The following is a 23,356-nucleotide window of genomic DNA, read 5'->3' as shown; positions in this document are numbered from 1 at the left end:
CAAGCAAACACTGACCTCGGGTTTTGCTTCATGTTAAGTGATCCCTAACAACAATGTAGGTCAGCTATAGCAGTTTGAAATCAACTATTCTTTTATCCAGTGTAATTTTGTTTTTCATGTTCTACAAATCTGAATTCCACCTGTTATAAGCAAATGAATTCTAAAAGTAGACAACGAAAACAAAACATGCCTGTTTACACTCATGTATATGAACACAGCACCATTTTGTACTTTCCAACAGACAGAATTACAACCTACTTTTTTTTTTTAAAGCAAATGCTAGAGGTTCACCCATTTATACTTTACAGTGCTTGCAGAATACATTTTAACTTTTACCAAATGAATCGGTTATCAAATTCTGGAGTCAAGGACATCAAATGTACCATCAATAAACTGTTAGCGCAGAAAACAGAACTGCCTTGGCTTTACAATACTCTCATGAAATATGTATAAGGGACTTAAACAAAGCCCAAGGACATCCATTTCAACAGCTGTTTTTAATGAATAGAGGGGGGTGGGGATCAGATATCAAGATTTTTCCTATTTAAATCTGATAGGGGAAATTCATGGCAAAAGACTTTACATTTCTTTGTTGTGCTGTGATTACACTAGCTATAGAAACAGTGATTTAATTGCAAACAGACAATTACAACCTGTTTTTATGGGTGGCCACTAAAATCAACCTGTCAGTTTTCTCTTTGTCTAAGTTCCTTTATCTGCTAATCAATGTCTAGACTGGCAACTGACTAAATCGTAATATTATCTAGAGTTTGTAGTTTAGTAATCACCATACCAAACATTTGAAATGAGAATCAAGGCAACAGGAGGACAGCTTGGATGTCACTTAGCAATAGACCAATCTCCAGAGATAAAGGCCTTTGTTTATGCCTATTGATGTGCCAATGACACAATATGATGTATACACAGAAGTTGCAGTAGCCAATCTTCATTGTACCGAGGATGATGCAACCAAAGGCTGTTATGTGTCCTGTCATGTAACTGCAAAGATGACCTGGGCAAGAGTTCAAAGTAAAGGGATTCATGGAGACATTCTTAGTGGCCAATATCCAAACACCTGCCTGCTGTGTCATAAATTTAACAAACGGGAGTGTTGACCTGAATATGACAACAAGTCCATGGCACAAAGTAGGCCACACGCAGCGATCAAAGAATGTCCAAAGTTATGAAGCTTTGAAAAGCAGTGCAGGTTTGCATGAAGTAAAAAAATACACTTTCCAAAACAACTTTTTGTGCTGTTCATGTCAAGAATTCCTGCTGCTGTTTCATGATGCAGATGTTAACATTGTTTACTGACCCATGGAATATTTCCAGTGGTTAACAATCTAAAATCTGGTTTTTTTTAAACCAAGAAACTGAATTTCTGTTCTCATGTATAAAAGTTTAAAGGAAAGTTCTTTATGAAATCTATATGGTCAAACTATTACACTGCACCTACTACGTTATGTGATTTACACACTCTTTCGAAAACAGTTAAAAGGAGACGGATATTTGTGCCAAACCTCATTCAATTAGCATCTACAATCTTGAAGCAATGCTTGCAAAAGAAAAGGAGATCTTGTGTCAGAATGTACAAGACATTTTAATGAAGCCAATGTTACCAACTAAAAGAACATCATCATCTAGAATGCACATAATCACTTACAAGTAAATAGAACATGGACAAAAAGAATAATCAAATATTTCACAACACAAAAACAAAGCATAAAAACAGAATTTCTGCTTGTTCAACATACTGATGAGTCACGCAGTTCTACAGTCACAGAATTCGCTCTCGCAGTCGATGTTTTCTTATGACTGACACAATCTCACCTTTAAATTTACTTTTTGCTCTCTTAATTCTAAACACAGGCACTTTTGACATTCATCTGACAATCTTCCTGACAAACTTCTAGCATTCATTCCACAATCCTCTATCACAATCCTCACTGCCCAGATGAAAACCATATACTCTCACAAATCTAGGCATTCTGTCACCAACATACACCCCTCACAATGAACTGGTGGACTGTAATAACAAGCTCTTGTATTTTACATGAAACAAGAGCAGTTGCACAATTTAGTGTTAACTAGGCTCATGGGAAAAACTCCTACACCAACAGCAGGAAGTTATCAAGTTTTAAGAACATTCTTTTCCGTTTGGGAAAAGAAGAAAAAGAAACTCAGAATTACAGTCACATTAGTAATAAAGCAGTTTTTGGTCTTCCTTAGCTCATTAAAAAATGGCTGAAAATTATGTTGTAACAGAAAAAGCACAATTAAGCCTTAAAACAAACAAAAACTGTCAACCCTACTAAAATTTTACCACAGATGATGTCTTTGCTATGTCACTGAATTCAAGAAATTTAAAAATCAGATTGGGTATATGTGACTGTCTGTCCTAAGATTTCTTAAAAATATTTTTCATTATAAAACATTAGAAAACACATCTGCTTTAGTTTGGACCAAATCAGAAATTCTCATTTATCTAAAAACAGGACAATATGCAAAATATATTTACCAATTTGTTCCTTTGCACCAATTTGTACATCCTTATGATATAAATCTTGTACATGCATTACAATTTTATTTATTAATCACTTAGAGTTAAACTGTAAATGAATTATCCAAATCTGGCAAGAACAGTTGCTTTGTTTTATGATTTGTAAAATAGCTGAAATGCCAGGAATAACTTAAGTTTCAATGAACATTTAAACTCAACACTTATCAATCAGCCTTTACATCCGTGGCACACAAAATGAACACTCTTTTCACCCACTAAAGCTTTTTTAACAAATGGATTGTATTATTTCACAAATTTCTTTAGTTTCTTTTTTCCCAAGATACGGACAGCTGAACCAAACCTTCCCCTCTTCAAGTCTCTCTAGTTTGCCATTGTTGTCCTAAGTAGACATCGAGCCTTCTCCAAGGTTTGTGCTTTTGAATGTCACCCCCTCCCCTTAAAAAAAAATTCAAAGAAATCCAAGGGCCATTCTGCAGAAATGACTACCATCTTATTCAAGAGCACACATTTTCTTTTCTCCTCACTCTTCATGCTGGCCCTTTGTGACCTGTGTTCCAAAAGTCATGGAAATAAATACTGATGGTTTTGGAGAAATAAAATGACATTCCTGTAGCTGAAGACAGTTAAAGAATAATGCAATAAAATGAAGAACACATCATCATGGTGTTCAGGAGTGACGATTTAAATCTTAATCCACACAGTCTGTTGTCAGTTTGGTGGACAAATAAATGCGGTGGTAGTTTGTATAAAAAAAAAAAGTGGTCCAGAACTAAATGTTAATAGAATATATGCACAACTCAATGTCTGTAATTATTAAGAAGAGTGACACACAAGACTAAAACCAAAATCTGATTTTTTTCCCTAACCGGCCTATTTCATGCCGCTTTTTGCTGATTCTGCTCCAACTTGAAACAAGCTTGCAATTTGTGGTGCCACAAAAGTATCACACAAGCGAATTCCAAAGCATGTTCATTGCTCTCAGATAACCAAATCCCAGATCTTGTCGGCAAGAAGCATTGTCAGAATGCACTGACACTGGCAGCCCCCTTTCTATTATTAGCACACAAGTGATGACTGCAATGTTCATGCTACCCCACCACCCCCAATCAACTTGTCATCACAATGGCACAACCCAGCACTACACAGCACTGTGAAACAGCTCCTCATTCTTTGCTCAGATACTACACCATCACAGGCATATGCTCCCTGTCTGAAAACTTCCGTAGCTCTGACCCTGTGCGTGGGCACTGTGGATTAAAACATCTCTATCCTGCCTGGCCTTTCTGAGTCAGCCTGGACATGATCCTTCTCCCATAAAGCCAATATCTCTTTCCACGAGATAAAATGCCTTTCACCTTAGCCTTCCATCTGAATGTGAACACAAAACTGAACGGAGTGCTGGACAAAACTCGATCCACATCATGGTAGGCAAAAGCTTGATGATCATGATTAGATAGATGATGGTCAATTTTTACACGTTAAACAGTGACCACTTTTAGTTGCCCCACAGTGACCAACCAAGCCTGTAGACATGTGGTTTAAATTTTTTTTTTTGGTATGCAGGATAATAAAGAATGGCTCTGACTGGTCTTCATTTTTCATAATAGCTGACCATTCTTTGTCAATGAAGAAACTAGTCTGTCTTCTTGGATGGGATGTTCAACAGCCTTCACACAACAGACTCGTTATTCCTACGAGAGAAGATTCTGCGAGAGAAGGTCTTCCATGACAAGAAGGTCTTGCCAGTCCAGATCCATACCCCTGATGTGATCCCCACGATGACAGTCATGAGGTACTTGATCATGAACACGTTAAAGGCGGGCCAAGGTTTGGACTCCAACTTTTCTGAGGTTGGACAGGGCATGCCAAAGTTGTTGCAGTTTGTGTTCAGCCAAGTGACAGTCCACTTGGATCTGAAGGCCTGCTCATAGAAGTAGCAGGCTATGACAATGGTTGCTGGTACTGTGTACAGCACTGAAAAAATTCCAATGCGAACCATCAGCTTCTCTAGCTTGTCAGTCTTAGTGCCATCACTCTTCATGATGGTACGAATGCGGAACAAGGAGACAAATCCAGCCAGGAGGAAGGATGTGCCAATAATGAGGTAGACGACCAATGGTGCAAGGACAAATCCGCGCAGTGCATCCTCATCAAAGATGCCGGTGTAGCATACCCCTGAGAGGACATCACCATCAACCTGTCCCATGGCCAGGATGGCGATGGTCTTAATGGCCGGCACAGCCCAGGCGGCCAGGTGAAAGTACTGGGAGTTGGCTTCAATAGCCTCGTGGCCCCATTTCATGCCAGCTGCCAAGAACCAAGTGAGCGTGAGGATGACCCACCAGATGGATGAGGCCATGCTGAAGAAATACAACATCATGAACAAGATGGTGCAACCTTCCTTCTTGGTGCCTTGGGTCACGACTTGCAGCATCTGGTCCTTGGTCACTCCAGGAGTCTGTGGCTCGAAAGGGTCGTTACACGAAATCTTTTCCCGAAGAGCAAAGCCGACGACATAGGCCAAGGCTACCATGAAATAGCAGCCAGAGAGGAAGATGATAGGGCGCTCCGGGTATCGAAAACGTTGCATGTCGATCATAAAGGTGAGAACAGTGAACAAAGTCGATGCCAGGCAGATGCAGGACCAAATGCCTATCCACCAGCGAGCAAATTTTCGCTCCTTGTCATTGAAGAACATGTTGAAACACGGAGCGCCGCAATCACGCTCCACGTGATTACCGATCTTGAGGCGGTAGTCGAAACCTTTGGGCACCTCCAACCCCACGGGGCACTGGATGCTGAGGTCGTTGGTCACAGCTACGTCCGTGCTGCCAGAGTTCGAATCCGGTAAGATCACAGTGTTTCCTACCTCGCCACTGTCGCCGGTACTTCCTGTACCACCGCTTGATGTCGGCGGTTTCTTTGTCGGCTCCGTGTCTGTTGTGTTTTCCCCAACACACAGACCATTGACTGGGAAACGCTCGCAACGTAAACTCTCCGGCCACTGGAAACCAAACTTGTTCATCAACGACTCGCAACCTTCGCGAGCCTGGTTGCACAGCGAACGACAGGGTGGAATGGCCTCCTCCAAAACAGTACAAACTGGCACGTACATTGTACACAAAAAGAAACGCAGATGTGGGCTGCACTGTACTTTAACCAAGGGAAAAAACTGGTGTACCTCCAAGCCTGCGTCGTCCTGCTTTTGGTGGTTCAGCAAGTTCGGCATGATAGTTTCGTTGTACTGAATGTCTTTACACAAAGGAATGGTGATAGGTTCACACATACCATGGTGTTGATTGGGATTGATACTGCTCCGGACACTCTGCGTGTTGGCGTCGGCGTAGAAAGAAGAACCTCCCTTGGTGGTGAACAGTGCAGGTCCCAGCACAGCAACACACACCGTTAGCGCAACAAAGCGAGCGCTTGGTCCGCCGCCAGTCAACGCCGCCATTTCTCTCTCTCATTCAAGCCTCGACACAACCAAGTGATCAGCGCGTGCAGCTCATCTAACCGGCTCTAGTCCACAACCATAATATCAGTATAAACGTCACCTCTTCAACATGGTACTCCGACAACGAGGTAAAAGCACAGAATATTTTTTTTCTTTTTTTTTCCGCTTCACAATCGTCTGGTTTGTCTCTCTCTCCTGTGTCTCGTGGCACTCCAAACACGAAATGCGCGATCACCGCGCTGCCTTCCGCGCTACCCGAACGTGCGAGGGCGCTAAGCTTGTGACGTATCTGCCTAAACCAATCAGCAGCGAGGAAGCCGAAAAAGCTGGCTGTCAGTCACGGCAACTTTGCATAAAAGCTGTTCCCTTGTGCCTCCCGCGTTAGGGTCTGAGCGAGGTGTTCCAATGTATTTTCATGCCGGGTGTGCATGACGGGTAGCTAGCTAACTGTTCCTTTTGTGAGTGATGTTTATTATTGAAAACACTTCACAATTGTGTTTGTTTGTAAGGGGTGGCGGAGTGAAAGATGGCCGTTGAGAAGAAAGTAGAATTTGTCTTTCATTTGGTGAGGTGGTGTGGAATAAAGTTGATGAAGCAATCATACCTATATACAGGTGTAATGGAGGATCGTTGAGAACCTGTTTGAGGAATGCGCAGCAGTTTGTTGGTATGTCAGGATCTCCAAAGTGAATCAGTAATGCTGGGTAGAATGGCTGGGTAGTGGCAGGTTTCGCAGTCCTGAGTAGCTTGCGCAGACAGCCACACAACACAACCGACTGTTTCAAGTTGTCTGGGGATGGCTAAAAAGGAAAAAAAAAAAGGACAAAATCGAACAATCAATAATAATCACAGCCAACTCAAAAGGCACGGGCTATTAACTTCCTAGACACTGAAGTATCCAAGCACGTAAACACAGCACAAACACGACACTCCAGTATTTTAGCTCGGGTACTGTATAGCCTGTTGTTACAAAACATTTTTAAATGATGCTTGTTGTGAACATATAAGGCTTTCTCTTCCGCTCTCTGTGTGTGCTTTTCTTTCTCTCACAAAATGAAAGTTTGGTTAGAGACTGCAAGTTACACATATTTCAGGTAGCTAGCTCTCCTTCACCGCTCGGCACCGGCTCTAGTGTAGGTCGGACCAAGGCGAGCAGCCAGGTGAGGGGCAGGAAGCGGACGTGGGATGAGCCGGAAACCTTTCTCACCTGAAGACTTCAGACCCTCGCTGCAGTCTCGCTCACGCCGCTGGTTTTCAGCTGTTCTGGCGCAGTTTGTAAAAATATTCCCCCACCCCCTACTTCTCCTTCCACACACACACACCTGAAAAGACGACTTGCTTTTCTTTGTGTATGAATATAGCCGCATTATGAGCACTGAGCAGTTTTCAGGCGAAGGGTTCACCGGGTACGAGCATGCGGCGAACCCTTTATGTGGCCCCCAGCCCATCAATCTTTACCCTGACAGGGTTAAGGTTTGATAATAGTCTCCTCTGCGTTTGGTGCCCGCGCCGTCTTTTGATTTCGTATGCATGAGCTTGAGAGGAAAGGTGCCAGTGTGACGTAGCATGGTTGTCGGCAAACACGTCGAGGCTCAGAACAACCAACCGCCGAGTCGTCTGCTAAAACTCTGATACGTGCTGTGCACAGGCTGGTATGCGGACGCGCTTTTTCTGTTTCTCTATGTTTTGTGGGGGTTTAGGGAGGGGGTGTCTATTTTTTATTTTTCCTGTGTACGGCTTCTCTTTATTTCTCCTCCCTTCTCTCTCTCATTGTTCATTCAATATTTGTGTGTTGCTTCTACGTCTTTTGATGTCTGTGTATTTGCTTCTGTATATCGACAGTGACCCGAGGGGTGACCTACCCCACAAAGGTATCTACCTGAATTAAAACTGGGTGTGGTGGAAACAAGTCATTGCAGCGTGTGGGAGAGAGAGAGAAATAAAAATAAAAAAAAAACCCGACCTTGAACAGGCCTGACACAGCAAGACACGAGCTCTAGTCCCCCTTATCGTCCTGGTATGGAGGAGGACACTTGAGTCCTAGATAGTCCTCCTCCTGTTGTGGACACGTTGAAAATTTTGAGATTATTTCAATACCTCCGTGCGCGCGCTCGCGCGTGCAGGCTGTTGACAGTGTCTCGGCCTCTGGGTGGGAAAGTTGGGGAAGAAAGTGGGGGGATGGATGGAGGAAACCTGAAGGTGACTTGCGTTACAACGTTGAGACACGCGTATTCTCGTGAGTCGCGCGCGAATTAATGCGGAGTTAATGACGTAATTACTCCAGGGAACATGGCGCACTTGGTGACACAAGCGCGGGCGGCTAGCGCGAGATAACAAAGTGTCAGCTAAGGAAGTATTGATTTCTTAATAATTGAATCGACTTTCGTCGTCAGCGTGAAATCTTTCTGACCGCGGGTCCCTCCTGAAAACACGTCAAAACGCTAAGTGCTGGCTTATTTCAAGATGTGTCAAACTCGGCCTCGAATGAACATCGCAGCAAACAATTACCAAACTCCGGTCAAGGCAAACAAACTTGTCAAAAGATTCGACTAACACCCTCCTTCTCCCTTCGTCCCCTTTTTTGGGTTTTTCTTTTAACTTCCCAGCGAGAATCATATTGTATACAATAATGGTAAATACCTTTACAAACATTTTTTTTTAAGAACCTGATATTGAGAAGGCGTTTGACCAGAGGTTTTTTTTTTCGCATTTCCCGAAGAAGATTCAAAGAGATGAAGGGTAGTAAGAAAAGGAAGACAGAGTAGAAGAAATAAGAAAATGTGACAATGTAAAATAAAGTAGTGAAGTTTTGGCACAGGAATAGGCGCAGCATCCCTCAGGTCAAATCAAATCACAGTCATGTCCAGGCAATTAGTGCTTGTCTGCTGGTCGTCTCCCTTTTAATTCCCTTAGCGCGCGTGGAAGCAAATTTGATCTGGTTTCTCGAGCCCCAAAGTTCTTTTAAAAGTTTAATTGTTAATTTTTGCCATTTTTTAAGGGGGGGGGGGGCGATATAATCGAAACGTAGCACACGCGTAGCAAAGACGTGACGTAATTGACGTAGGGGAGACAATGAACCTCGCACGACCCGCCAATTAAAGAGGCCCAGTCAATTAAAACTGGTGAGAATGACGTGTCATGGAGGCACGGAGGCATGTCCAGGATGTGACACATCATTCACCTGCACCAGTGACCTATAACGCCATGGGGAAGCTGCTATCAACGAAGACGAGCCTTGCTGAGTTGTTCATGAAGTCCCCCCTCAAAAAAAGTCTCCTCATCCTCCATTGCCAGCCACTTACTGCTGCCTTCCCCACATATCTACAATCTTTTTCTAACATTGATTTCAAGGTCTTCTAGGGTGTGTGTGTTAGGGTGTGTGTGTGAGTGTTATTACTTAAGGGGAAATAACAGTTCTGTCTTGACCAAGATGACTGTACTGGGGTGGGACTATGCTAATTATCATTAAGATGCCTTTATGGGGAAAGGAACACTTACCAAGCAGTCCTATTCAAGTCACGGTTACTTCTTGTGAGGATGCTTGGCGTGATGTAGCCTAAGTTGTTGCCTAAAACACAATTTCTTCTTTTCTTTGCGGAAAAGTATCACCGCCTTTCTCTACAGCTCGTTCAGAGTAAACTGAAGATAAGACTGTAGCTCAAATCAGAACAGTGTCCCAAACTAAATTGTAAACAAGTTTGCTAGCAACGAATGAACGTCCAGGCATCTGCTAAGAAAGGTTTTAATTTATGTTCCTTCGGGCATGACACAACCGTGAATGAATGCACTCTGATTCCTTATTCGAGTGGAATGATTCGCCGGTAATACAAGTATCATGTTGCACACATTACAGTGTATGTAAGGTCCATTCAATGAGATTTTTTTTGTCTCGGAAATGTGAGAGCTGTGTTATGCATTGAAAGGTGGTGGTGGTGGTGGAGGTGGTGGCGCCTCATGCACCTTAAACATCCCGTAGAGTAGGCAAGACAGGATATGAAGACACGTTCTCAATTTTTTTTTTAAAATTGCTATCAGCAATGTGAGTTTGATGATCTCACCTTATTACCCCTACGAAAAGGTTTTAAGCGAAAGAAAAAAAAGACTGAAAAGACAATTCATGGCAAGGGAGAGATTCGAACTCTACATACCCATCATCTCTAGAGTTGAATGCAAAGCGACCTCGCGACAGGTCAGGGAAAGTAACCGAATACTCTCGAAGACTTATAACTTAGTCGCAGGTGTAATGGGTTTCCTGATATACTGAGTCCTCACATCAGTGGAGTTCAGAGCTCACAATCTCTCTCTCTGCCCCGTGTCAACTAAATACTTGCTACCGTCTGCTCACAAACAAAGTCACGACTGCCAAGTGCGCGCGGTCTTGAACGAGGCTGACGATGGGCGGAGTCTCGGCATTTTTTTTTTTTTTTCGCGCTCTTCCAGTCCGCGTTCCTCCGCCCTCCGGTTCGCCGTTTCCCGCGCGCAGTCACTAACGTCGGCAAGCTTCAACACTGACAACGATACAAATCGCTGCCAAGGTCTCATCACCCACGAAAATAATAGTCTCTCTATCTCACACACACATATATCAACCTCTCTGTGTCGATATTGTCCTATTTTTGTCTACGTCTCACCTGTATTGTCACCTGGGGGAAAGACAACTCAGCAGCATAATTAACAGCAGAGGATGGTGAAATTAGGAAGGAATAAACAGCGAGTGTAAATGAACAGTGAGACTGAAGTTCGAATTTCACAAGACGGACATTCCAGCTTTTTCACCGCCGAGGACTACAAAGGTATATGATTAGTTACCTTTCGCAGACAGCTTCGAGCTTCGCTGAGAGTAGAGACGGTCTTATCCTCCTCCGCCTCGGCCGGCAACGATGAAAGGGACTCATCTGAGAGGCGGCACCTGGGACGACAGCAACATTGACACCCGTACCCGACGGTTCTGGTTGGGAGAGCGGGGTGGATGGGATAGGTTCCCATTGTCAATTGTTTGGGCAGGAGGATTCGGTGGTGGTTTGTGGGGTGTACGGTTATCGCATCGTACTGACTGAATGGAAACTGATGCGTGGATCAGACTCTACACAAAAAGAGAGAGAGAAAAAAAAAAGGTATATGACATTTCCTTTGTGTCTATGTTTAGAAGGGAGGGAAGAAGATTTCCCCCAGTTGATGGCACAATGGCGGTGTTGATTGAAGGTGAGGGGGAATAGCTTAACCCCCTACTCTGTTCCTTTACATTATTCTCTCACCTAACTGGGTGGTTTTGTTAGATGATCAACCAGTGAACAGTTTGAAATGATAATTATACACATTAGGTACTAATCGGCGTGTTTGTGAGTGTGTGTGCGCGCGCGTGCATGCGTGTACTACTGAAGATTTTATCAACTATCTACACAAAGGACATGTATGGTCCTTCAGTTTTTCTTACTAGAAATGTGCACAACGGAAATGCCCTCAGTTTGAGCGAGCACAGCTAGGTTGCCTGGCAACCACTGTCTCTTCGCATGTCTCATTGTCCCTCGCGTCCAAAGCTTTGTCAACATGGGACCAGTGTATACCTTTCGGGCTCCGCTAGTCTCGAAGCGTTTTTTTTTTTTTAAATTTATTTCAATCTCTCCTTCCTTCCTGTTCCCGCTCCTCCTTGAAGGATGTCTAATTCTCTTTACTCACTAGAGGTCATGGACACACATCCATTGTCATTCATGCCTGTCTCGACAGTAAGAGAAATACTCGAGGAACTACGAGGTGTATTGTTCGAACACTGTTACATAACAATCTGATTCCTTCCTTAACCCTCGTGTTGGGAACTTTCCAGGGTGAGCATGGCAATGCCAGCGACTATGCTCAGTGAACGAAGAAAGCTAAAACAAAAACACAGAGGATGAAATTGAGTGACATCATCTGACGATAACAGAGTGAGGGGCTGTTTGTGACAGCGGGTGCGCCGACAAGGATTTGAACCTAAAACCAACGGAAGCACTGCCAGAAGGTTTGTTACTCTCTCTCCCGGTGCTAGGGTCCTGTCTCTCACTCCATCGTGCTTGCTTTCCTCTCTCTTCATGGCTGTCAGCGACGACTGTGGTCGTTCAGAGGGGGTTGGTAATGGAGTGTGTCGTTGTGGACCATTGTTGTCGACGCCGTAGGTAACCTGAGAAAGACAAGGGAACGTGAACGTAGCCGCCGGCATGAGCCGCGCTGCAGTGGAAGGGAGGACAGTGAGCGCCGTAGTGGAGGTGACAGGAGAACACAACGCATATGGGAGCTGGAAATGGCAGCCATTCTGTTGTTCGTACCTCCGGTGTATAACTACACCCCTCTGAGGGTGAACAGGGTTGACTTTCCAAATATCCCTTCCGATAAGTTGTGTGACGTAAACAAACTTTCTGATGCTACATAGGTTGTCACGAGCAAGCTTTGCCGAGACAAGTTTTGTCTGACGTAAGATAAAGGTCGTCCCCTAACCTTTTCAGGTCGTTAGGGTGTGAGGTGTTAAAACCTCACTTTTCTCGGGGACATTTAAAACGAGGCACGATACTACAAAGCTTCCGGTTTAGTCACATTCTTTGTTCAGGCTCGCCGAGACTGACAGCAGAGAACCTCGCAAGAGGCTAAGCGTTGGTCTTGGCAGACAGACAGCAGTCCACCGTGCTCTAACCACTCGGCTATCCTCCTCCCTCAGTGTTACACAGTAATGTGAACTACATTGATGATGTCACCTTGGCCTGAACCAGGATTGCGTGACGTTTACCTGTGTCGTGGGCAAGATGGGTGACGTTAACTGGGTTGTGTCCTGTACCACCTGCGGCATGTGACCTGGTGTGTCGTTGATGTGCGTTTCAGCATCACCTGACCAGTGGTGTGTCGCGATTATAACGAATCGTGCCTGACCATGCGATGGTGTGTTTGCTGGTCCTTACGAGTCTCAGATCTTGCCGCAAGCGTCTTTTATGCTGGATTTGAAAACAGTCCTGTCTGTTTAAAAAACACTGTTAATTGTTCACTCGACAGTTGTGGAGGAAAAGGCCAGAAGCTCAGTAAACGTAAATTTCTGTGCCGTAGTCTTCATTTCTGACAGGTATAGCGAGTTCGCAATCTGTGCAAGACAATTTTATGGGTTGGACAGGGATGTACATTTTTGTGTTTCCCCGAGACTGTCAAGAGGATGTAGCGCCCTTGACTTATAATGACATTTGATGACACTTAACTGACTGTTAATGACGTATAAGTGACCTATGTTGACGTGCAACCAATGAGATTTTTGCAGGTGACACCGACGTCCTCGAGAAGTAGACAGTTAGCTCATCGTCCTTCTGTGGGGCAGATACAAGACTAATAAAAACTTAACAAGACAGCGCACTCAGGGACCGAGTGTTTATAAAGTTTATTTTTCGCGCTCTTGCTCTCGCTAAAGTTTGTTTCTCATGACAAGACATGCTGATAAAAGGCATTCTAAACTGTGGGGGTCAAAGGTGCGATTCATACATGGTCTTTATGAGTCATGTGAAGTACGACTTACTGCAGGACGGATCCACTGTAATATTCACCTACATTGTCTTATAAATAAAATGTAGAAACTGAAGATGATGACTTAAAGCTAAAAATGAACTCAGGCTGTGCGAACACAACTAAAAAAAAAAGTGATAAGCACTGAAATCTGTTGGAGGCTGCAGGGTGAGGGTGCAGGTTGAGAAGCTCGACCCTCGTTTTGTTCCACCCGACAGTCAGCTCGGCTTGCTTGGCAGGCAGACGGATAGTAAACGACATTTCCCTCTGGGCACACGCGGAGAGACAGATAGAAGCACCGTCTGTACCTGCCCAGGGAAGAGAGCGGAAGCAGATGCACACTGACGACGCACGGAGCAGCCAATCGTTTGGCTCTTAGTCACGCGCTAGAGAAGCACACTCCCTGGTCCGCCGCATGGCTGTGGCTGTGGCAGGCTGCACGGAGGTATCGCACGTCAACATCACTGATGCTTCTGGGCCCTTTATGTGTCCTAGTTGTCAATTTGAGCATGGGAAGGTGCTCTAGTTACATAGTAAAAGTTAGAAACAAAAGTAAGAATAAAGTTCGTTGCAAGGTGCAGCGTTAAAAGATGTTACATTTTGTGTTCGTGTGTCCAAAATACAAAGATCTACGACAGCTGTACATTCATAAAAAATTCTATAAGTATCCCCAGTTTTATTTATTTATTTTATTTGCAAGTAAGTGTCTAAAATTAATATAAAATTTGCCTACTTTCTCTATAAAGCACTACAGTTCAGAGAGAACAAATTATTTGCAAATTACTGGTATAGTTAATAGCAAATTAATGTATTTGTAACTATATTTATGTATTATTTATGTGCACTTTATTTATGTATTTTGTACTTGATTCTCCCACACTCTCCCAACATCGGTCACGGGCCTACTGAATAAAAAAAAAAAAATTTCTCATTGTCATTGTCATAACTGTTAAAGAATTTCAAAATTTTCTGGAAGTTGGGTTAGGACCAAGAAGATATGGCCACAAAGCTACACAAAAGATCTAATCGCTCGAAGCGTTCATGTTGAGCTCGAAACATCAGATATAAAATGATTTCCCATCACTTTCCTCATCTGCATTTTGTCGTTTTAAAATAACGGAACATGAAATCATCTTCAACGAGTCACGTGCAAGATTTTCAGGGAAAACAAGATCGTTTTATAATGATCATAGCTTTTTTTTTTCCTTCGTATGGCAGCTATCATTTAACTTTTTTTCTTCAGTCGGAATCGCCACGGAGTGAAAAGATAAACGCTCACGCCTTGCGTCCGAGCCAATGGAACAAAAACGAACATGGCTGCGTGTTATGTTTTTGTGATGTTGGCTTTTATCGTTGCAGTAGCGAGAATCATGAATTGCAGACTTTACCCTTTTTTTTTCTTTCTTTCTTTCTTTCTTTCTTTCTTTCTTTTTCTTTCTTTTTTTTTCTTTTACAACGATAGCAGTTTTCTCACATCAGCCTCCTGAGTCTTTTCTTCCGGTAATGCGCGCGCATAGCAGCTTGGAAAGAGGTCCATCAGTGATGACGGATTAGAGCGTTAAGCCCACCGAGCCGAAGCGCAGTGGCCATCTTGTGACATCACATGTAATTACCTACCTTTGCTTAGCGGCAGTACACGTCACAATAGTTACCCGCGGCCTTTCTCTTCTGGCGGTCTCAGGGGTCGTGACCTGTTAGCACGAGAACCACGTCATCGGACAAAGCTATTAATACTGCAGAACTTGATAATGGACGGTTTAGAAAGAGATGGAGATGTTTCGTGTGACGATGTGGGTTTGCTGCACACCCTTGCCAACCTATCCAGCCTTCGTCTCTCTAATTTTCAGTGTAAAACAGAATGTGAAGAATGGTGACGAGCAGAAAGGTGAACCCGAACAGTGACCCCGGTATTATCAGACGGTCTCCGGAGAGTCGTAACATGTGGTAAGGGTCTTTGGTGGCTGACAACAAATGTCTTCCTACAGGGACTAGAAGTGTCCTGGAATTGTCTTGTCTGCCTCCTACCGTCTGCAGCATTGCAAATTGTTTGTCCTGGAGTTTGAGAAAGCAAGGACCACTCACCAGACTGGGACCAGCGGCTTAGTGGGACAAAGAAATAAAAAAAAAAATGCTCTCAGACTGGCGAACAACGAGCAGCTGAAAGAAGTTCATTACGTTGCTACGTCGGTCACCAAGTTGGCAAGGTTTCGCTCAGTACAGGGTAACCTTCTGTAACGGAATTGAATAGTCTAGTAGCCGGAGCAACAACATCCGAACCCGAAGATACACACACACCGGGCGGTTCGATTTCTGCGTCCCGCAACGAACTTTCTACACTTCCTGTTGACAAGATAAGGTAGCGAAGGAAAGGAGACGAGCACCACCCTCACAAAAACGAAATAGCCCCGAGGTACGCGAGGGCTCTAACACAGTACTCTCTTACAAGGGAATGGTCATGAGAACTATTCTTGACCTTTTACCTTTGCGGTGTTTAGTGAGATTGCATGTAATTCCAGACAATCATCTAATGCCTACAAACATGAAATCATTGTTACTTAAATATCCGTTCATCTATCAATCATTTCATCCAGCCATCCTATTCTGATTCATTTTTTGATTACCTTTGTCCACACATAGCACAGCAGCTTGAAGCAATTTTACCAAAATAAAAAAAAGTAACTGTCTTCCTTTCTTGTTTTTATTTATGCACACGAATTCATTTCTTTCTTTCATTCTTTGATTCATACTTTCTTTCCTTCTTTCTTTTTGCATCTCTTCCTTTTTAACCATTCCGCTCAGGTGACGATGGCCGAACTCCGCGATGAAGCAAGCGCCATCCAAGTGAAGGGCCCGATGGCAGGGAGAGACAAGCCACGTTGCCGGCGGGTACATCGATCATATTTATCAGCTATGCACATGATTAATCGCCGAACTGGCACATCCTGTCTGGGATGATTCTTATCGAGGTGTGAACACAGTCCCCCACCCGCTCTCCGGGCCGTTTCATAATAAATCGTCTCGCGTTTCCTGCTGTTTCTATTCAGCCTGTCTCTCTCCACGCGCCTGTGTTGATGACAGGTAATGAAAACTCATTTTGTAATGCTACAGCCGTCTGAATGTACGGTGAACTCCAACGACTGCACCCTCAACACATAATAGGGGCAATTTCCTGATATAAAATGTGTAGTTAATGAAGATGCTGAATGATTTCAGTTCCAGCAGCCATACTCTTCCTGCACTCATGCATAAACACACTCACACGTTCGCGCTCGCGCATACACGCACACCCGGAGTGAGAGACAGATGAGAACGTGTGAGCATCTCAACTAGAAACCAGCAGACTACTGCTTTGTCTCAACTACAGTGACCACCATTGCCATCCATCCATCAACTCAGTCATCCATCTACATGAACTTCCCTCGTCATATATAACATATCACTAACTAAATGCAACATGAGAAGCACGAACTTGTATTACTGGACTGCCGGCAGACGATTTTTTTTCCAGTTAATTACTGAAACAAAGCTTCCGGTTTATTCACATGTCAGATTAACTACTAAAACGAGGAATAATACCACAAAGCTTCCGGTTTAGTCCATTCTTTGTTAAAGCTTACCGAGACTAACAGTCGAGAACTTCGCAAGAGGCTTAGTGTTGGTTTTGGCAGACAGACAGCAATCCACCGATGCACATCCATGATGAGAAGTGCAATGGGTGGGTGGAGAGAAGACATAAACAACGGACGAAGGAAAGAAACGCTGCAGTGGCGTGCCCCTCTTATCTCCTCCTCATGCAACTCACCACCATTGAGGGATACTGTAAAGGCCTTTGTCTAACCCTAGGGCTGTAGCTGTGTAGTAGAAGTAAGGTTAGGTGAGGGTCAGCTATAGGCCGGAAGTGATGTCATGCCCTATAAGTGGAAATAATTATTTGAAGAGCGAAGAGATCCGCTGACGAGAGTTTCCCCGTCTTGAGTACGATCTGACTGAAGACAGCTCACCACAGCTCTCAGTACTGAGTGTTGCAATCAAACCCAAAGGTACGGATGTGTATTCTACTGCATAACTATAGTCTCTGACGATTTTCCTCCCCTTCCCCGGAGGGAGATGCTTAATCCCTGTCTGAGCCTGATGGCAGACAAAGGATTTCCTCACAATACGCTTGAGCATTTTTTTTGTTTATTTTACACTAAACCTCGATCCTGACGCCTACAAAGCTACATGACATCTTATGTTTGGTGTTTGTATTTGTTTGTCTTGCTTGCAACCGTCTGTCGGAGTTCTACAATCTCCAGGTGTTGTGAACAGATATCCCGCACACGGGATCGAAATATAATTGATTGTTTTCCTCGCCTCGTGGGGGACTTGGCATGGGGTCGTTGTCTTGCTGTCCCACCTGTAAGCCGAGCTTGCATCTGTCACAATTTCCAACCACACATACACAAACACGCAAGCACACATGCACACACATGTGAATGAGTACGATATATCTATTTATACTAAGCTCATAACATCATGAATGTTATTTGTTATGATTCACTTAATGTTCGTCATTTGTCATAGCGAACTGATTTTGTCACATTTGCATAGTCGCAAGAAATAGTTGGAGGATGGAGGAAGTGCAAGAGGATGCGATTCCAATCAACAGCTAGCTAATGGAAGGAACCTGAAGGTTTTTGTTTTCATTCTGACAAGATAAAAGCAGATCAAGTGTCGCTGCACTATAGATTTTACAAGTCAGCCATACCCAAAGATTGTCTTCCCGCCATGTTTTGTTGTCGAGTGACGTCATCGAATCCAAACCGGAAGTGCGGTAGACGAAAAGCGGGTATCATGGGTCTGAGATCGTGCCACACACGAAGAGTTGCGTGACATGTGCTTTTTTTTTTTTTTTTTTTTTTTTGTTTTTGTTTGTTTTTTGGTCAGATAATTCCTCGAACAACACTGAAAAGTCTGTTTCCTTTCTAGAGTTCGATTGATTATGAAAGATATTTCATGAAGAGGTTGGTCTTGAGGCTTCGAACGTAGACACGTCTCCACGAGCAAGGGACAGAGAACTCCAAACGGTGGTTCCAAAGAAGTAGAAGATCATCTGCCGAATTTCTCTCGTCTGATGTGAGAGATTCAGGAAGAAAGATGCCAGAAGCTGAGATAAGGTAGACTGGGGGTAATGACAACAGTAGCACAGTGTGTTCATCTTCTAATCAATGCGAGCACGTGCAGAAGGGGTTCATGGTCTGGTCAGCTCAAGCAACATTATTCCAAGTCCTCTGAGGTTTGTAGAGTTGGCGATTAGGAAGATGGACGAATAGAGAGCTGCAGTAATCCCACTGGGACAACACAAAAGCAGACATGAGCTTTTCGGGGCGCAAACTGACAGGAAGGGACAAACGCGACTGATCTTGTCAAGCTGAAGGAAGATGGACTTGCAGATTGCATTGGTGTGAGATTCATGAGACATGATGCATCGATGATAACACCGAGATTCCTGGGAAAGAAAGACGTTCACCTCCCTCCCTCTCTCCTCCCCATCCATTTCAGTTTACTTGAGGAGACTATAGGAATGACCTCAGTGTTGTCGTCATTCATGTTCAGATTGTTGACAGACGTACAGACTTACACAGAACATGTTTGTTGTGTGGTGGTGCCGACCTGCTGGAGCGGAACAGCGAGGTCAGAGGCCAGCAGTTCGTGTTATCACCATCCCGGTCCAGTGATTCTTGCGACAGGCGGACTGAAACGGTTCACGAGTTGCAGCCAGCACAGTCTTTTTGAGTATTTTGGACAGAAAAGGGAGAATGGAAACAGGAGGATAGTTTGTAGGGTCATAGGGCCATAGGCTGGGTTTTTCTTTCTGACGACAGTCATTTTCTTTTGGGTCAAGAGGTCAGGATTTTTTTCAGTGATGTTGTGATGATTTCCTTGACAGGGAACTTGGTGACATGTACCAACTTCAGAGACAATATCAGAAATAGAAGTCTGAGGTGGTTGCTCTAACACCGCTCTGATGTTATTGTTTGTTTGTTTGTTTGTTTTTGCCACAGAAAGTATTCTCTTCGTGTCTTCCTTTACTCAAAGTTCGGACGCTCGCAATGTCAGTGAACTCGGCTGTCGGTGTTCTTCGGGGACAAGAATTGGTCGGGACACTACTGACCCATGACATTATTGTTTTGGAGGTCTGATGAACACATCTGACCACAGTTTATAAATAACGTCTGGTGTCGTGACGTCAACGTTTATTCGCGTGGGACGTGTTGCCTCCCCTTCACTACCTGGCTTCTCGTTGTGGGGGTGGCCGCTGGTTTATTTGGCACCCGTGTCTTTAAAAATGACAAGGAAATGATATCGTCTGCGTTTAATGGGAGACCATCGCAAAGGCTATATCCGGGGTTGCTGCTGCTACTGATGGTCTTTGTCCTGGAGTGAAAAATAAGACGAGTTCATGGAAACTACTTAATACGTGCCAGGCGGTTGCGCAGTAATTGAACTAATTACGTGGACGCAGTCTTCCACGTGCTTGACACGATGAACCCGCCTTTCTCTCTGTAAGTTATGAGCACGGGCCCTAGTTTTGTGTTTTCGCGCTTAATTTATTAACAGGGTCACGCTGAGAGTCCAGAAAGACTGAATGTGTGTCTGTGTGTGTGTGCGCGCGCACGCAGGCTTGTGTTTGTGTGCGAGACTGGATGATGATCGTGGGGGCGGGCAAAAAAAAAAATGGATGGAATGAACGAAAGAAAAAATGTTAATTTGACTGACGCATGCGCGGACACACATAACATGGGATCACGTGCACGGACATGTGAGAGAGAGAGATGATAAGTAGCCCTGGAGGACTACCCATTCAATCCATCAGCGGAAGTGCTTTTGTACCCAACAAAAGACCTCATTCAAATTCCCCTTCCCATGGCCAATCTCCCATGAAGTGACGGCTGCGGCGTCTAATGTACGGTCTCAATTCCAATCCATCTTTCTGGCGTAGTGTCCTCGTCCCATTCTCTGTCAAAGCTCACATCGCCAAACGTCCAGCGCTGGGTTTTCTTTCTAAGTCACCATAGTCTACAAGGCTACAATAGTATATACTATATAGATGTTTGGTAGTATACAACTACGACAGGGACATAGCTCAGTTTTATTATCATAGGCTTCTGGCATCATAAGCTTGTTTAAACACAAAAAAGGACATCCCCCAACTCCACGAAGAAATACAGGTAGTCAGACAAACACAAAGATATAAGGAAAAATGGAAAGTACAAAATGCAATAAAGAAAAAATAAATAAATAAAATGATGACAAAAAAAAAAAAAAGTGAATTACGACTACCGCTATTCAATAACGCTCTTTCTGTGCACGGATAAAGAAAGTTATCTTCAAATTTTTTTATAAAGAAATCATTTGTGGGCAGAGTGTGTGATTCTGTTGTCTTGCAGTTTTCGTGTCACTCTGTTCCAGTCATTAAGATTAACGACTGTGACATGAATGCATGATTCCCAGTAAATGTAAAATATATTCAAACGAATGGCGTAAAATATATAATTGCAAGATCGTATCTTGCTGTGTACAAAGAAAATGCATCATAAAGTTTTTGGTAATGTCTGGTAAATTCGTCAGTAGAGTTTTGTTTTCTTTATATTGATAGACCACTTCTCTCAGAATATATCTTTATAGGACGTTTGTGAGAAACTACTTATGCCCGTGATTTCCAGGTTCTTACCAGCTTCCAAGATTGTTACTTTGTGTGTGTTTATGGCTTATGAAGTATAATTTAAAGAAAAATTGATTATCACGAAACGCAGGGCGTATCAATTGTCATGTAGGATACATTTGAATTGAAAATGGATCCGAGAACAATAGTTTTGACATTTGCTGTCACAATCTTGTCTCGGCCGAATGTTTCTGATGCATCTTTGCGATAAAGAATTAAAAAATTCATGTGCAGTTGAAAACGTTCAGGATTTAAAAAAAAATATGAATTCATTTCTCCAAAATTAAAAAAACAAACAAATAAATAAAAATTATGAATATTTAAAACGTAAAAGAATATAATTTTAAAACAACTTTGACTTCAGCAGAAGTCAGCACAAACAGGTTACGTCCTTGGCAATATTCTTTATTCATGCAGGTGGTTCTTTGAAAAGCCAAGGAGGTAGCCATCAAGGACCCATTGTATTTATTAGGTGTTTATTGAGTATGTCTGTAAGTCATGCTGACACCCTTAGATGTGCATGCTTGTATGTTAGTGTGTATTGCGTGGTGTGTATTGTGTACAGCATGTATACACGAAATCCTCGCATGTCACTAGAATGCTCGCGAAAGCTCGCCGCGCACCTTCAGAGGCTGAGCATCGCTGAGCATTCCTGGGTAGATCGTCAGAGAGGTAACACAGACCATCCCCTGCCAAGCCAGGGTAACCTGCGAACCATTATTTGAGAATTTCCATGTCTGTAATTTATGGTTTATGTCACTTGTATTCTGTGCATTTAGTCTATTTTTACCTGAAATTTTGGAAAAGTAACTTTGAAATAAATTGCATACGGCGAAACCGGCACAACGTTTATTAGTGTGAAAAAATGAAGAAAAAAAAAAAAAACCTCCACTTGTGCTACTCTTCACAAGTATATTATTTAAACGTTAACGAGTTTTACAGGAATTGCATTGGGAGGACTTGGCTTTTCTCAGTCCCATGCAAGATATTGTGAGCGCCGTGGGGAGGTAGCAAGTGCACTCTGTGTGAATGAGCAGAGTGCCTTCCTCATTGATGAGTGCACTCAGTGAGCTCTCTACCGTCGCCACAGGAGTACTTGCTGTGGGACTACTTGCAGCAGTCAAGCGACATCAACTGGTGTGGTTTGGTCATGTGACCTATCATTCAACATACCTTGGAGGGCTGTCGACACCGCGGTGACCATAGAGTAAAAAAAAAAAAAGGGGGGGGGTTGGTTTCGAATGTGAAGGAGTGGACTGGTCATCCATAGGCCTGAGTGGCTCCATTCTTCCCCAACAACTGGTACTAAGAGACGAATGAATGAATGCTTGTATGACTGGCTTTCTCCCATGGTATCCTGCTGGTAAATCTGTATCTGTGCGAGGACCATAGGTCTCCCTCCGTAGTATATTGTGTGGAGCTCTATACCAATCACCTTAACTCTATTCGTGGACACTGTAATGGTTGTTGTTAAACTCACTTTGTAAACCACCACATGGAGAGCCTGTATGTCGAGACTTGATATAATGCTATCAAGAACTGTTGATTCGTGAAAGTAGATGTTCCAAGGGAGATCACTTGCGTGCTGCGTAAGTTAAGAGTTGCCTATAGCCTATTAACGATCGTGTTTTGCATGCGTGTGTGTGTGTAAAAGGTATATATTTGTGCTAGGCGTGTCCCTGACAACACAGCAGCCCTCACACAGAGCACAAATGTATAAAGTAACATTTGGAAACAAAATCAGGGCCGGCTATCGGGGTGCAGGCAGTCCTGTCAGTGTTTTTCTCATTTTGTGGTGGAACGTTCCCCGGTTACTCATTCCTTCGCATGAGGTCATCTGTTTAGGGTGCAAGAATACCGTCTGGCCGAGGGTTACACATGACGTCATATCCTCCTCCTCCCCCCCCCACCTCGTGGCTCAGGTTGTCTCCCCTTGGCCACTAGTTTCCTTCGCTTCTATCAGAAAAATGACAATTCCCCGTTCCATAGTGAGCCCACACATACAGTTGTGGTCCCATGGCAATATTTATTTATAAATCCTAGGTAGTTCTTCAAAAAGCCAACAAAATCAAATACATATTACATTTATTACCTGTTTAGTTCAGGTTGTAATGGATGCAGACATCTCATAAGCTATAGGGATTTTTTTTTTTTCAATTTTAAAGTC

The 23,356-nt window shown here is 43.5% G+C and overlaps 1 protein-coding gene across 1 annotated transcript; it reads right to left on the bottom strand.

Annotated features, from left to right (window-relative positions):
• Positions 1-1,581: 1,581 nt before the first annotated feature.
• Positions 1,582-6,741, bottom strand: LOC112563499 (frizzled-2-like). The gene has a single exon (XM_025237424.1). The coding sequence runs from the start codon at positions 5,973-5,975 to the stop codon at positions 4,191-4,193; it is 1,785 nt and encodes a 594-aa protein (XP_025093209.1). The 5' UTR covers positions 5,976-6,741; the 3' UTR covers positions 1,582-4,190.
• Positions 6,742-23,356: the final 16,615 nt, after the last annotated feature.

Source organism: Pomacea canaliculata, linkage group LG1 (assembly GCF_003073045.1).
Source record: "Pomacea canaliculata isolate SZHN2017 linkage group LG1, ASM307304v1, whole genome shotgun sequence".
Taxonomy (NCBI): Eukaryota; Metazoa; Mollusca; class Gastropoda; order Architaenioglossa; family Ampullariidae; genus Pomacea; species Pomacea canaliculata.
This window is presented reverse-complemented; position numbering and strand designations above follow the sequence as displayed.

What these genes read in the sequence shown, in the direction of transcription:
- LOC112563499 (XM_025237424.1), bottom strand. Translation starts at nt 5,975, where the DNA reads ATGGCGGCGTTGACTGGCGGCGGACCAAGCGCTCGCTTTGTTGCGCTA.